Source organism: Echinops telfairi, unplaced genomic scaffold, assembly GCF_000313985.2.
Source record: "Echinops telfairi isolate 266 unplaced genomic scaffold, ASM31398v2 ScPeMD7_3533;HRSCAF=4204_0, whole genome shotgun sequence".
Lineage (NCBI taxonomy): Eukaryota > Metazoa > Chordata > Mammalia > Afrosoricida > Tenrecidae > Echinops > Echinops telfairi.
Genome location: NW_022107431.1, coordinates 99,919,527 through 99,935,564, shown reverse-complemented (window position 1 = coordinate 99,935,564; position 16,038 = coordinate 99,919,527). Strand labels below are relative to the sequence as shown.

The 16,038-nt window shown below is 38.6% G+C and overlaps 1 protein-coding gene across 1 annotated transcript in view; it reads right to left on the bottom strand.

Moving 5' to 3' along the window:
• Positions 1-16,038, bottom strand: part of COL12A1 (collagen type XII alpha 1 chain) — a 116,425-nt gene that overhangs the window by 81,766 nt on the left and 18,621 nt on the right. Inside the window, exons 11-12 of the mRNA XM_045294385.1 lie at positions 14,687-14,959; positions 5,862-6,134 (exon numbers count right to left, since the gene is read on the bottom strand). Of these exons, the coding sequence (XP_045150320.1) occupies positions 5,862-6,134; positions 14,687-14,959 (546 nt within the window). The remainder of the gene's footprint in view (positions 1-5,861; positions 6,135-14,686; positions 14,960-16,038) is intronic.

Genomic DNA, 16,038 nt, shown 5'->3' with positions numbered 1-16,038 from the left:
TGTTTCTGAGGGGACATGGGAAGGAGGAGGTATAGGAAAGGGAGTGTGGAGCCAACAAACTCAGGGACAAGGGAACAAAAAGGGATCTAAAATCAATGGCAAGAAGGGTGTAGAATGCCTAGTGGGATTTGATCAAATGCAATGTAGCCCAGAGGAATTACTGAGAGCCAAATGAAGGGCGAATATGATAGTGGGCCAGGAGGAAAGTAAAAGAAAATAGAGGAAAGAACTAGGAGGCAAAAGCTATTCTAGACATATAAATATAGGCATGTGTATATGTAAATATATTAATTTATAATGATAGGGATAAAGATCTAAATCTATATATTTATATGTTAAGTATTAAGATAGCAGATGGACTTTGGGCCTCTACTCGGGGCCTCCCTAAACACAAGAACACTTTGTTCTAATAAACTGGCACTCTGTAATATTCACCTTTCAGACAATTGCTGAAGACAAAACGGGTGCGTATGCAAATGTGATGAAGAAAGCTGATGGAGCCCGGTGCTATCAAAAGATGTGGCGCCTGGGATCTTAATGGCTTGAAGTTAAACAAGCGGCCATCTAGCAGGGAAGCAAGCAAGCCCACATGGAAGAAGTACACCAACCTATGTGATCACGAGGTGTTGACAGGATCAGATATCAGGTATCAAAAGATCCCAAAAAAACAATTATATGGATGCAAAATAGAGGAATCAGAGTGGAGACCCAAAGCCCATTTGTAGATAATTGGACATCCCTTCAGAGAAGGGTCTGCCAGGATGCAGTATAGCACCAGTAAAACACATAACATTCCTCTATCTTTAATGCTTTCTCCTCCCCCCTTTCCCCTTATCATGACCCAATTCTACCTAACAAATCCTGATAGACCTGAGTATGTACATTGGTACAGATAAGAGCTCTCAACACATGCTATCCAAGACAGATAAACCCCACAGGAACAGTAGTGGGAGTAGCGATACCATGACGGTGGGGGTGGGGGGGAGAAAGGGGAAATATAAACACCCAGAGGGGGACAAATAATAGAAATGTGGTTAAAGGGAGATAATCGACGGTGTAAGATATGAAATGTGGTTAAAGGGAGATAATCGACGATGGTGTAAGATATGAAAACAATAATAATATATAATTGATCAAGGATTCACGATGGTGGGAGAGCTAGGGAGGGAGGGGGAAAAAAGAGGAGCTGATACCACAGGCTCAAGTAGAAAGAAAATGTTTTGGAAATGATGATGGCAGTATATGTACAAGTGTGCTTGATACAATTGCATTATGGATGGTTATAAGATCTGTGAAAGCCCCCAATAAAAATATTAATAAAAATTGATTAATTAATTTTTTAAGAGAGAAAATAAACAAAAGCTATAAGCAGAGATGGGGGAAAGGATGACAAGTCTATTGAAGACGGCCCAGAAGCAAGAGCTTATGCGAGACAAGGCCCTTCCTCCGGAGCTGACAGAGAGAAAATGGGTCCCTTGGAGTCAGTACCTTGAGTTCGAATTTCTAGCCCCCTAAACTGAGAAAATAATGTTCTGTTTGCTAAAATTACTTGTTGTATTTCTGATATCAAAAGAAACCCATGGGCTGGTTCACTAGAGGGGTTCTGGGACTATAAACCATCTGGGTACAAACAGCTTCATCTTTCTCCTGCCAAGTGGCTGCTAGGTTTGAATCTCTGACCTTACTGTTAATGGCCCAGAAACTAACCACTGCACCACTTGGGATCCTCGGAGGGGCGCTATGTAATGGAGACAGACCTCAAGCAGCACAGGACAATGAGAGGCCAATGATGTGAGTCCAATGATTGCCCCAGTCTAACTGCTGAGTGTTCAGCCCCAGTCCAGTAACAGGAAACCAGATACAGCCTGGTGCTCTCCCTGTGTGAAGGAGATGGTGCGGTAAAGTCAGAGTTTGCAAGGAAATTAGCGTTAGAAGAGGAGAGAGTGTCACAGAGAAAACCTCCGAAATTGTTCTGAAGTCTGCAGCTAAGTATCACTCAGTGTGTATGTGTGAGAACCTAGATCAGGGGCAGGATCTCATGAAAGGAGCAGAGGGAATCGTTTCCAGAACTCACTTGGGGTGAAAACGCTGCCCCCAGTCAAAGCGGAAAGCCTGATAAATCTCAGGGTACCATTTAGAACACTCCTGAAGGGATTCCATCAGCAACGGGACAGAACTAGCCCTGCACTAGATTGTCCTGGTCTAGCCTATCGGAGCTTCAAAACAAGCTTCAAAAGATCACAATGTGTGACACAATGTGTCCAAACAAAGCTCAAGAAGATGCCCAGGAATATAAAGATATCTAACACTCAACAAAGTTCGAGTCACAATATCTAACACCATCTATAAAATGCATAGTATCAGTCATAAAATTCATAGTATCAGCGCAAAAATATATTACCCATACTGGGGAGAAAAATCAATCCAAAGAAAGAAAACTAGAAACTATACTCTTATGATTAGTCTAAGGGGATATTAAAGGCGTTGTTATAACTATATTCCATACAATAAAGAAAGCAGAAGATTCAGCATGTTAAGTAGGAACATGGAGCACAGACCAAAAGACCCGGGCAAACTTTCGCGGTGAAAGCACAGTCTTAATGCAGAGTTAGCAGCAGAAAAATGGTTTGTGAACTTGTTTCTGTAACAATTGAAACAACCCAAAATCAAAGACAAAGAGAAGAAAAAACTGAGCAAGTAAGAATGGTAAACTGAGCATCAGTGAATAACATGATAATTCCGGAAGACTGAAACATGTGTAGTTAGAGTTACTGAAAGGAAAGATTAGGAAAATAACTGAACATTTAAAATTTTATAAAACCAGAAACCCACAGATTGAAAAAGCTCAATAAGCTCCAACCACAATAAACATGAAAAAGCTACCCTGCGGTCTATCATCACCAAATGGCTGAAGACCAGTGATTAAAAACAAAGTCTAAAAAGCGACCTAAATTCTAAAGACACATTATGTCTAGAACACAAGATAAGGATGACAAAATTAGTCAACATATCCAAGATGTAGACATAAATTATGTTTCTATGTACCAGATGTAAAATTTCAGTGGTGGCTGACCAATTTTTTTTAATTTAATGTTTAAAGAAACTAAGGAAGTTCTCGGCCAAGTTTATGACTTTCTAGAAATATTTATATCTAAATTCAATGGGAAATTGGACTTCAGAAAGAAAACAAGCACAACAAAAAGCCTCACAAAAAGCTATAAAGCAAGATTTCTCATTTCATGGATCGGTATGCCACATAATATAAAATATCATCACGTCTTTCCACACAGTAAGTACTTCTCAGGGGTTAGTGATTCTCACAAGACACTTTCAAATGCCCGTTGTACCACTGCTATGGCCGCTGTCATAATTCAAAGGGATAGAAAGTTTCCCAACTGCTGGCTTTCTGGCCACCATTCCTGGTTCTCATCGTCTCAACAGTCAACACACCATGTCCCTGAGTTTCAAGTGAAAGCAATTCTGAAAATATTCCCAAAATGTTTCCTTGGAAACTTATCAGAAAATTTAAGAGCATAACCCTTAGATTATTAACTCTGCTGAGCTATACACACCTTAGGGTTCAGGCACCACCTAAATACCAGAGTTGACCCAGATTGCTGGAAGTGCCTTCTAACTGCCTTACTTGCCACAGTGGAACCAAGGTAAAACACAACAAAGGTGTTACGAGGACAGGGAAAACAGGGGGATGTCTTTTCATAGTTTTTAGAAGTTTGAGACGTTCCACACTATTTTTTTAAATCAACATTTAATTCTTGGCAAGCCTGCTCCTACTTCAAAAGAAGCTTTTCTGTCTATTAACTTTTCAATCAATTACTCAGCCAAAAAAATATGTGAAAATGTCTTAGAAGCTAAGCACTCTAGAAGATATAAGTTTAAGTTTTCTGCTGATAAACTTGGTTTTGGCTAAAACACATTCACTGTGGAAACTTTCAATCCCAAATAATAATCTGAAGATTCATTTTAGAGGGATTTTTTTTTTTTGAAAAGCGTATATAATTTCTCAGTAACTTCAATTTTAACTTTACTCCTATGAAGTAAATTCCCTATATGTGCTACAAACTATGTTTACAAAAATAGCTTCTCTGTACAACTAAAAAAAATAACATTTCTCTCATAAATGCAGAAGTTTTAACTAGAGAAGTTCCTAAATTATATCAGCCAATATATTACAGATACAAGATTGCATTTTACTATCATGGAAATCAATCATGTGAACACCTGGGAAATAATACCTTTACAAAAACATCAATTTCCTATAAATAGTTTAGGAATCTGTGGGAGGCTCAGTAGGGTAAGGGCATGACTACTAGCTGAAAGGTTGACTATTCTAACCTACCAGCTCAGAAAAAAAGCTTTAGTTATTTGCCCTGACGGCATTGTCAGGTAAGTGTTGGACTGCTAACCTCAAGGTTACTGGTTCAAACTCACTAGCTGCTCTACAGGAGAAAGATGAGGTTGTCTTGGAAAGCCTATATAGGGTCACTATGAGTTTGAATGGACTCGGTGACAGTGGGCTTGGGTTCGTTTGATTTCATTTGCTTCCCCAAAGCCAAAGCCTTGAAAACCCTATGGAGTGTAGTCCTTCCTACTCAGCACATGCAGGGTTGCCAGATGACATTTTTTAATCTAGTTAATTTCTCTATAAATGTAAATTTATATGCAACTGATTTGCCAGTTATGAAAAAATAAATTCTCCAGATAATTCAGCCAAAATAATTTTAGTTTAAAGGGATCTTGAAATCAAAATATAGGACATATTTAAAGCTGTTCTTGGCACTTCCCTCTCCTCCTTTGCCAGAAAATAATCTTCCATTTCCCCCACTTCTTTCTGTGGTATGTAGCTTATGCTTTGGGCTGCTAACTAGAAGGTCATCAGTTCAAACCTGCCAGAAGCTCCACAGGAGAAAGATGATGCTCTGTGCTCCTGTAAAAAGGTACGGTCTCAGAAACCCAAGGGACAATTCTATTGCACCCTTATACGGTCGACTCAAGGCAATACATTTTCAGTCCCCTAATGAAAGGTAGCGCAGGACTGCCCTATTTTTACTCAAGTGTGTTCCTTCCTGTGTTTTTCTAAAATCCTTCCCAAAAGAAAATCAATAAAGTTTTCCTATAAATTCTTAGTAATTCCTGCTTAGCAAATTACCTTTTAGAACAGAGGATTAAGCAATTCTGACATCCTTTTCATTAGCCAGGTGGCGATAAATGATGAAAAGCGGTTTGTAACTATCCACAAGAAAGAATATAAATCAAACTGAGGTAAATCTGAAACACCAGAAAATTAACTATGCTTCTGATTTAATCTTATCAAATACAGAGGTTTGAAAACAAAACAGAATGACTCTTGTGCACATAATAATCTTTGTCCCAAACAACCACTTACTTATCAATGAGCTTTAAGAGGCTGGGCATTATTTTTGATATTTTGTACACTGTTATTTCATTTAACCCTCATACCCGCTCTAAAAGACAAGATTTAATTATCACCATTTTGCAGATTAGGAAACTGAGGCTCAAAACAGGGTCAATGGCCTACATGCCTGAGTTCTCTTTGACACCTGTTCTTTTCACTAGTTGGCTCTCTCCTGCATGGCCAATCATTCCACCAAAAATAAAAGTAGTTGAAATGGAATTCATTATTTCAAAACTTGATGTGAATTTTGGATATCATGAATTTAAACAGAGTTCTTTAAAGAGCCTAATTCTTCAATCTTCATTTATCCCACAAAGCCGCCAAATGCAAGTGGATGAAGTGCATGCACTTTGTCACTTGAGCTGACAGCCATTAGGTAGCATGCAGTGGCGGTGCGACCCCAAGGATACTCCACGAGGTTACCTACTTTCAGTTGTGGCTTCTCCAGTCACAGGGTCTCCTTCTCCACCAGTGTAAGTCGCAAACACAGAAATTTTGTATTTAGTCTCTGGCTGAAGGTTTTCTATCACAGTATGAATTGAATCTCCAGGAAGATTTTTCTCTCCAGTATCAATATCATCATACAGCGATTTCCACGAGACCCTGTAACCACGGACCATTCCCGGCGCTGATGTCCAATAAGCCCCAATGGATGTGTCAGTGATGTCTTTAGTGATTAAATCCTGAGGTGAACCTCGTTCTAGAATATAATGAAAATGGAATCAATGGGGATGAGCAGTCTAACTGATAGGTAAATTTTTATTCATCCTGATAAAAACTTGACTTACTACATTCAAGTTCAATATATTCACAACTTACCATTTGTAGACCACTTATTTTTTTGTGAGATACCCTAGTCTTTCAGATTGATCAAATATGCATTACAATTATATCTGATTCCTGCTTACCATTCTTTTCCCCAACAAATTCTAAAGTCTTTCACAGCTGGAACAACATTCCAATTTTTAAAAGAATACAGACCTAACATAGTATTTACTGAGGAGGGGAAAATACATCTAAATCCCAAAGTTTTACCACATTGCTGTCTCCTTATAACACAGCCCTTTATTTATGAGGATTTTTATTTCTTTATCATAATTTTTATTCTCTAATTAATTTAAATAAATTCCACATCAATTTGCTATTTACAATAACTGCAAAAATCTCCTATCACTTGTAAACCTTAATCTCAACAATAACTTTTCGATGAGAACTCTTATTTGCACCTACAATTAAAAAGGCCTAGTGAAAACTTGCAACATTGCTCACTGAAACTAAAAACCACCGATTCTTCTGGAAAGCTTGAAAGCAATTAGTCATCAAAATAAACATACCACGCATTTTAGTTGATCAAAAAAAAATCTGCTACTAAAATTTGGCTCTTTCATTTTTTTAAAATGGAAAAACATAGAAACCTCAACTTACTAGGAGGCACAGATGTGTTCCAATACACCCTTACTTTCCATATTGTAAACATAAGATAAATATACAGGTCAATTTACATTGTCTACTTTAAATAGGCTTTATGATAAAATATGACATAAATGTATCCTCTTTGACAACCTGTATTTTACCAGTTAGTGGTAGTATACCCAAGCAAATGACACCAATACTCCTACAAGAATTTGGAGAACTGTTATTATTTTACTTGAGCTGAAGAGTAAAAATGAGTATCTTCAAACTACACATAATTAAACAATATTACATTTTAGTACAAAAAGTAAAAATAATAATGGATGAAAAGAAATCTGAGTGTACTAAAACCTAGTATATATGGTTAAATTTAGAAGGGGGAAAAATAAATAAAACAGGAGCTGGGCATTCTACCAGACCCCAACCCCAATGGAAAATTCTAAGTCCATTATAAATAACTTTAACTGCTGACAGGACATCTCATCTCTGGAAGGAAATTAGTTACATATTTCACTGCAACCAAGAATACTTATTTTCAAGAACATTTTGACTTTTTTTCTCTCTGTAGTTGAAGTTTATTCTCATTTAAAAGTCTTTTGGGGTTTTTTTAACTCAGTATTTGCTACTTAAATGGCCACATTTACAGCTTTATGTTTTCATTATTTACATGAATATAACAGTGCATTTCTGACTTTTGGTTTGTTTAGTTTCTGTGCTTTCCATTTTTGTTGGTGCTTTGATAGTTGACAGCCCAGCAACTGGCCTCGAACTCTTAAACGCAACACATATTTTGCTTCCTTCGGTATGTATCATTTTCCCATATGTCTCTTCCCTTCAATTTCCTAAATCACTGAAATGATCACACTGGAAAGTAACTTTAAATTAAAATGAACTAAATACTCATTATGGACATTCCAAAGAAACAGTAAGACAAAAGTAAAATGTAGGCATTCTCTTTCAAAGTATGACTGGGGTAATTTGCAAATATAATAATGTCCATCTTTAACTTTCCCAAAGGTTGTGCCTCTTAGCCTATTTTTCTCCCTACTTTCCACAGTGCTGAAGTTATGACATTGTTTATTTCCATGACAACAGACATCATTCTCATAAACACAGGCTAATGATTTCACTATGAGAAAAACAGTAGGAAAACAATTATGGTGGAAGCAAAAATACATTCACAGAGACAATTCTAGGCTGCAAACAAAAACGCCTGGATCACTAGACATGTTTTCTCCATGTGCCCTAAGCAACCACTGTCACTCTCTCGTGTGGAAAGCCAGAAGGAAAGACTGGTAACATGGCAATACACACCTTAGCAAAGGTTTGTTGATGTCCTTAAAATATACTTTAAAATACTTTTAAAATATACAAAAAGATGTTTAAGATGCAAAGGAGATATTAACTAAAAAATATTCCTAAATTCTCATTGATAACATGGCATCACTAATTTGAATACACATTGGAAAAGTTCTCAGTTACGGGGGGGTGGGGGGGATGGAATCATCTGAAATTAAACCTCTGCCTATGGTTGCATAAAAGGAGACATCATTTCCAAACCCTGGCACTACAGCGTTTGCTTGTTTGCAACAACAAAAGCTGGAACTCCAAGAGAAGAGAAAGACATCTCAATGCAGAAGACAGGAGTAAAGCATAAACTGCTTTACACTGGCTTTGCACATGTCCATCAGGTAAGAAGAGTCCTAAATATTAAGTTTTTACTTTTGGTAAGCATACTGTTAAAACTAGTTTGTTTTCAAAAATCAGGAGGGTTAAGGATTCTGTTGCATTAAACTCCAGAATGCTGACAATATGAAGTGCTCGTGACAAGTAAATTTCTTACACCTATAACCCTTCAACGTTTTACAACTGGAATCTGTGCTTGGCCAAATCATAGACTACAAACAAATGAAGCAACTGGATTGCACCCTGTGATATAGTTGACAAGATGAGTATCTGAAAACAACCAAGCTGGTCAAGGGGTTAGGTGTGCAACCAACTGAACTGACCATCAGCAAGAGCTCATCACTTCCTGGGTCCCTTGACCCCTCGGCAGCAGAATAACTAGCCTAAGCCTGACCAGATACATAGAATCACTTGAAAGACCAACACCTGGGTTCTGTCCAAAGCAATTAAATCAGTGTCTCTGGTTTCAATCTTCACGGTGATTTTAATGCTTCACTCTTTCCTCCATGTCTTCCTTCTTCCTTTTCTGATGCTCTCTCTGAGGTCTAATGACGTAGCTGATTGGAAAGTGTACCTGTCAGCGTAGGAAAAACACTCATACTTGCGGGAGCTTTGGAATGGGAGTTTAAACCCAGGTAGGTGTGTGGTGGAAGCAAAACTGCTCAGTCATGGGGCACGATGATGTTGTACAGGAGTGTTTAATGGTTGGTGGAATGTATGGGCAGAAGGTCCCTTTAAGTAGCTGAATGGTCTCAATACATTTGCTCCCACCCCCTTCCCATTCCATAAGACAAAAGGGAGGTTCTCACTCTCTCCTCCCCTCCTTTCTGCCTGGACCAGAAATGGCTATCAACACATGCTCCTTAGTTGAAGTGTTGATCACATTTTCCTGTTAATGAGATCCATCAAAGTGTTGTCCAGCCAAGAATTTGCTTGGTCTTAATGCATTGAACAGTTTAGCCCTCAATCTAAGGAAATTCCGGCATCGGTAACTGCAGGGAGAGACCACTGTGCTTGTTTTGATCTGATTTGGTTTGCTTAGATTGGGTTTGGGAAACAGGTCCTCTCTCGATTCCCTAGAATGAAGGAGGAAAGAGAGAAAGACATGGAAGGAAAACGGTCAGAACATATCTGCAGTCCTTCTCCAGGAACACGGAGCATTCCTCTCAAAGTGGAGCCGTGGAAACCGGGGCAGTGGACAGACACCCACACCAGTAGACCTTATGCCACTCCATCACCACCTCTCCCTCCGCTTGGATCCGCCTCTGCTGCAGGGACAGCACTCCTGCCTCCCTGACTTCCTTCTCTCCCTGTGTCCCAAAATGAGGTATTGCTTTCTTTTCTTTTCTTTCTGTTTTTTTCATAAATGGCATTGCTCTTACATAATATTTAGCTTCCTGGTCTGTTTTCTGCAGTTCTGGCCTCTAGGCCCATGCTTCCTGCATTACTTTGGTCTCTGGTAGTAGAACCTCTGGCCCTTACTTGTTTCAAACAAGCCATCTTTGTTAATGACGGTATGTCTGCACTTTGATTTCTTTGACTCGGTTTCAAGGTTTTCTCATATACCTGTTCTCTCCCATTTAGAACCAGCCTAGATGTAAACAATAACCATGCAGTTCTGCCACAAATGTGAACATACAAAATCCTGTGGTCTTTGAAATGTGGGCACTCTGCACTTTTGTCCTGATTATAAAACATGTCCCGATACGTTCGAAGGCATTTACCTGAGTCCTGCTTGCACGTGTCTCGGTGCTGTTGCTGCGGGAAGTCATTTAGACAGGTGTCCTTTTCATGATCTGAACATACCTGAGGGGTAGGCTCCTACTCTGCCTTTTTCCACATGCCAGGCCAAAGAGCTAATGCCCTGTCTAAGTAACTTTCTGACGCTTCCTTAGCCCTTTTCCACTTGCTTTATGAAAAGCAAATTATCATCCAATTCAAATATAATTATACCATGAATTAGCCAATGATGATAACTGAAAAATTAATCATAATGAAATGAAACTGTTTCATCTTATAGATGGTTCCAGCCAGCTTTCGTTAAGCCTCCCATACCACTTTCAAAAATAGAAGTTAAATTGAAAACGTAATGTAAACCTTCTTCTAAATCAATTTGTATTTTCCGTTAGAGCTCAGCTCAAAAGCCTTCCAACTTTCCACTGCAGAATACAGAAAAGCTGCTCTTCTGGATAATGCTCTTGTTGAAATGCACTTGATTTGCAACCACTGAGGTAGAGCCACCAGTCTGAAGGACAAAATTCGCTATTGATAAGTTAGTTTAGCTCCTTTAAGCAATGCATAGTCCTTGAACACCTCTTTCGCAATGAAATTAGCCTCCAACTTCAAAGTCCGAATAAGCAGAAAAGATTTCTTCAGTAGTTATTCCCTCTTCAATGTGATTTAGATGTTATTCCAATGAGGGATTACCTCGCAGAGGAGGAGCCATATGAGTGTGTGTTTGATAACTGTGCTAAGGGTTCCCTGGAAATATCAGAGTTGCCATATATGAATTTTCAAGTTCTGAGACAGCAGTAAACCTAAGACGAGACAGAGGCCTTGTTTGTGCATTGTGGAAAGCTACCACATTACTCAACATCATACAGAATTCTGTGATGTGCTAAAAACCTCATCATAACAATATGTCCACTGAGGGAGCTCGGTTTGATCTGGAGAAAACCATTCATGCCAAGGACATTGTCAAGTTGCTATATCAACTGAAATAAAGAAAATTCTGAAAAGTCATAGTTTCCATCGTCGAAAAACCAACACTCAAAAATATATAAAGGCAAAGAAAAAAAGAACCATAGTATTCCTGAACTGAAATTTTCATTCATTTGTGATAAGTCAAAATAAAATTGGCATCATTCATCTAGAGATTTTTTAAAAAGAAAAGAAAGTTTTCTGAATAATTACAGTGACAACCAGAAGTTCACTCAAGATTTAAATAGCATTTACACGGACTGGTCGGCTGTGTTTAAGTAATTGCAGTAGGCCTATCTACTTTAAGAACAACCAAAGAAAGAAAAAAGTCGTAAATCAAACCTAATGGCTAGTGCTCCGATTTCTCTGAAGTTTATATCTGAAATAGTAATAAACTTTGTCTTTGTGATTCTATTGCATACAATTCTACAGCCAACCATGAACTTCCCTAATGCCAATGCTAATAAATCTCGCTTCCAGCAACAGGGGAATTTTCTGATCATTGGCTGTGTTTCAAAAAAGCACTAGGAAACAGATTCATGCAAGGAATGGATGTATACCACGTTGAATATAGGGATTTTTTTTCTTTTTGAATTGAAAGCTACAATATACTTAAGTTGATCTATAAAATTTCCAATCTACAGAATGCAGACTGACTCCATGTCTTTGGATAAAAGAAACATTCCTTCAAGTTCTGCTCTCGCCACCTCCTCTCCCCAGAGGAAAACAGATTAGAATAACAGCAGCCCTCAAAAGCAGTGGCCTGGCTCTCTTTCTGGGCTTTCCACTCCCTGCATTTACCATCATATCCTATTCCTGTATATGGTATGTGGATTTGGCCGAGTTCATATAATAAAATGAAAATGGAATAACCAGGGGCAAAAAAATCCCTTATTATTTTAATTTATTTACAACTATGCTTTCACATCTTTACTAAGTTTACCACACATAATGCAATGGGATAAATATGTTAATAAAATCAAGCTGGCAGCATTCTATGTAATCCTTCACATAGAGCTTTCGTGTAAGTGAAGAACAATTCTAACACTACAATTAAGATGTAAATTTAATTATGCTTTTAAACAAACTTACAAACTATCTAGCTTTCCTCTATAGGAAATGTGGGTATTTAAAATAAATTTTATATTATTATCTCTGTATCTCCCTTAGAGATAATTCTCTGTGTTTGTGTGTTCACACATGCATATAAGCTGATAGATGTTCTATAGTATTTATTAACAATTAGTCACATACCTATGAAGAAAATCATAGCCCAATAAAATGTGCTGGATATAAATTTAAAGCATATTTTCAGTTATTTGCATCCTAACCAATTTTTCTTAGCCAAGAATGCTGTGGGTTTTAGAATCAAGAATTTTAACTAAGTGGGAATACATTTGCTAGAAACTAGAAAAGTGTAGAAGAATATCAGATTAAAAGATGTAGCCAAAAGTAAAACTATTCAATTTTCTTAAGATGGTCCTTTTAAAGGACAATTTTCATCCATCTAAATAATCTAAAACTACTCTAAAGAATAAAAGCTCTGACAATTATCCTTTTAAAAGCCTGAGGAAAGAAAGCTAGGAAGAAGAATTCCAAACAATCAAAAGAAGAGGAAAAACTTCCCACAAAGACTGGGTTTTGCTACAGATGCAGGGATGGATGACATGCTTCCATGCTGTGGATTGTATCTTTGAAGTTAAGGCAAGGTTAGCTTCTACCTCTTACAACTTTCACACCATCCAGCAATAGCTCTGAAATAATTACTAAAGCAGCGTTTTAAGATACATGTTCTTAGAAAGAATAAGCTATTTTCTCTGGATGTCTTTTTATAAACATAGGATATCTTCCAGTTCCCGAAGAGTTAGAAGGAAGAGGGAGGGAGATGATCATCTTCCCTCTACAGCAGTGGTTCTCAACCTGTGGGTTGCGACCCCTTTGGGGGTCGAATGACCCTTTCACAGAGGTCAACCGATTCATAACAGTAGCAAAATTACAGTTATGAAGTAGCAGCAAAAGTAATTTTATGGTTGGGGGGGTCACCACATGAGGAACTGTATGAAAGGGCTGTGGCATTAGCAAGGTGGAGAACCACTGCCAGAGTAAACTGAGGCTTGGAACGAATGGTCAATGAGTACTTCCCAGGTCACATGGCTGTGTCTGAACCAGGCCTTCTCTGGAATGGCTGCTTTACAAACTGGTATTTAATCTTTTATTTAAACATTCTTCTAAATACAGATTTCATTAAATGCTTGGATTAAATTATCATCCTGACTTTGATTCAAATATACTTTTTACTTTAATGGATTCTGTGAAATTCTTCAAAGTCTCTATGTTTCCAATTAGAATAGCCTCTTGGAGGCCCTCCATCTGCCTATGGTAATGTCTGAAATTGCAATTTCTTTCAGCTCCAGGATCCATCAATGATGGGCCTTTCCATGAATTTTACTGGGACTTCACATCAGAGAGGAAATTCGGGATTCATTTTCATCCATAATCATTTACAGTAAATCATAAAAAGTATGATGAAAAAGCGTGTCTGATGCAATAAGAAAGAAGCTCTTGCCTGCTTTCCCCTGCAGAGCCCAACTACTATGAACTGTTAGAGCCCTGAGGAAACAGCTCCAGGCTTGTATTAACTTTTCCTTAAATGTGAACATTTTACATGGAACTGTATTTTTAAGGTTGCCATTTAGAAAACAGAAAAGACCCTTAATTCTTACATTGTTCAATTTGTTATGTGTGCTATAATGTACAGTAAGTGAATAAGACAAGTTCACTAGGAATCAGAACTGTCTTCTGGTGCTGGGTGAGGTAGCCCAGCTATGTGACCTCGGACAATCCAGGCCTTCCAAGCCATAGTTTCTTCCACCATGACTGGTTACGCAGTCAGCTCTGAACTATAACTCTGCTGCCCAGCCAGTGTTAAGTCTTTCAGTAGCTTATATTCCACAAAAACAGGCAGTTTCACAGGTACTCTTTTGTCACTACAAATTCTCTTTCAGAGGAAGGATTTACACGTTAACAACGGTCATTAACTGGAACCCTTTAGGATAGAGTAGGACTGCTCCACAGGGTATATGAGATGAATCTTTATGGGGACAACAGCCTCAACACTCTCTCACAGATTGGCTGATGGCCTTGAACTGCAGCCCAACCCTTAATCCACTATACCACCAAGCTTCGAAAATGGGCAACCCAGAGGCACCCTGCTGGCATAGTGGTTACACGCTGGGCTGCTAACTAATGTCAGTGGTCCAAAACCTCCAGGCACTCCACCGAGAAAGAAGGGGCTTTCTACTCCCACAAAGAGCTGCAGTCTCGGAATCCCACAGGGGCAGCTCTTTCCTGTCCTATAGGGTCACTGTGAGTCAACATCAACTCAACGACAGCGAGCTAAGTGTAGAAGCGTTGATAAGCTCAGAAGTTTCCAGAAACTATGACAATAATTACCTTCAAGTGTTGTTCCTTCTCCCAAAAGGGCATCTCCAGCCCCAGAAGCATACAGGGCAGTCACAGCCAAGGCGTATTTTGTGCCTTCCTTCAGTCCTCGCAGCATGGTATTGGTTGTATCTCCCCTCACAGTGACCTCCTGAGCTTCGCCGCCTGCCGCTGGAGTGTAGGTGACCAGGTACTGGTTCACTTTTCCTGGTGCACTGGTCCACGATAACTTCATTGTTGATGTTGTCGCGTCAGAGACTTTTAGGTCTCTTGGATTCCCTCTAACTTCATGAGGTTAAAAACAACAAACATCAGAGCCCATTATTTAATAAAGTGACTTGAAGAATACTTGTTTGTTAAACCTTTAACGTGTTAAATGAAATGTATATCCTGAGTAAGAAAATGGCAATTGTAATTGTTAACTAGCCAGTAATATTTAAATATTTCTAAATCGGGCTCACTAGGTTAGTGGAAGCAAAGAGAAAGCCCTCCAGTTACTTTTAGTTTATACAGGCTAAAATCTTTGGGGTAAAATGTCCCCAACATTATCCCTAAAAATGAACAAAGTGTCAAGACATGCATGTATTGATTAGTGAACATAATTCAGAGCTTCCCTCCACTAAGAAATCTGCAGTACAAAGTGTTTATCCATGTAAGCCTGTAAGGAAATAGCAGAAGTGTCATGCCTTTTAAATGGTGCTACCTCTAGAAAATGTGTATGTATGTATGTATGTATGTATGTATATATATATGTATATACATATATACATATATATATATGAAGCAACAGCCCAAGGAGGTCTGGTCTAAGATGCAACTCCCTAGGGACTGCCTGTCACTTGGCAACTACATTTGGCACTTCGTGATTTTCATAGCAAATTGACCAAGATGAAGAGCCTCTAGTCCAGTCGACCCTGGGGGACTCTCCATCAGGCACACAGTCGCAATCTAGCTCTCACTCTGGGAAAAGGAGCTGAAGGGTCACAGGTCTTTTTTTTTTTTTTTTTTGGTGCCCAGCACAAAGAGCCCAAATTATATAACAAGAAAAAGGAAATATAAAATAGGGGAAAGAGGGAATGTCGTGCTGGCAAGATTAACTAGCTGGACTGAAAAAGAAGGGAAGTTGAGTGACAGGCTGAGCTGTAAGGGATACTCCATGTGAGTGTTTGAAAAAGGACAGTGAATCCCACAAACCCAGACCCACCCTGAGAAGCTACTTGACCTTCAGTCCATTTCTTAGCCTCAGTTTCCTTATAAGCCTGTGAAATAGTAACAACCTCATATATATTTATAAATCCTAAATCAATCTAAGATTAATGAGTTCAAATATGAACTACTTTGCCCAGAATATGGAATAGATGCTC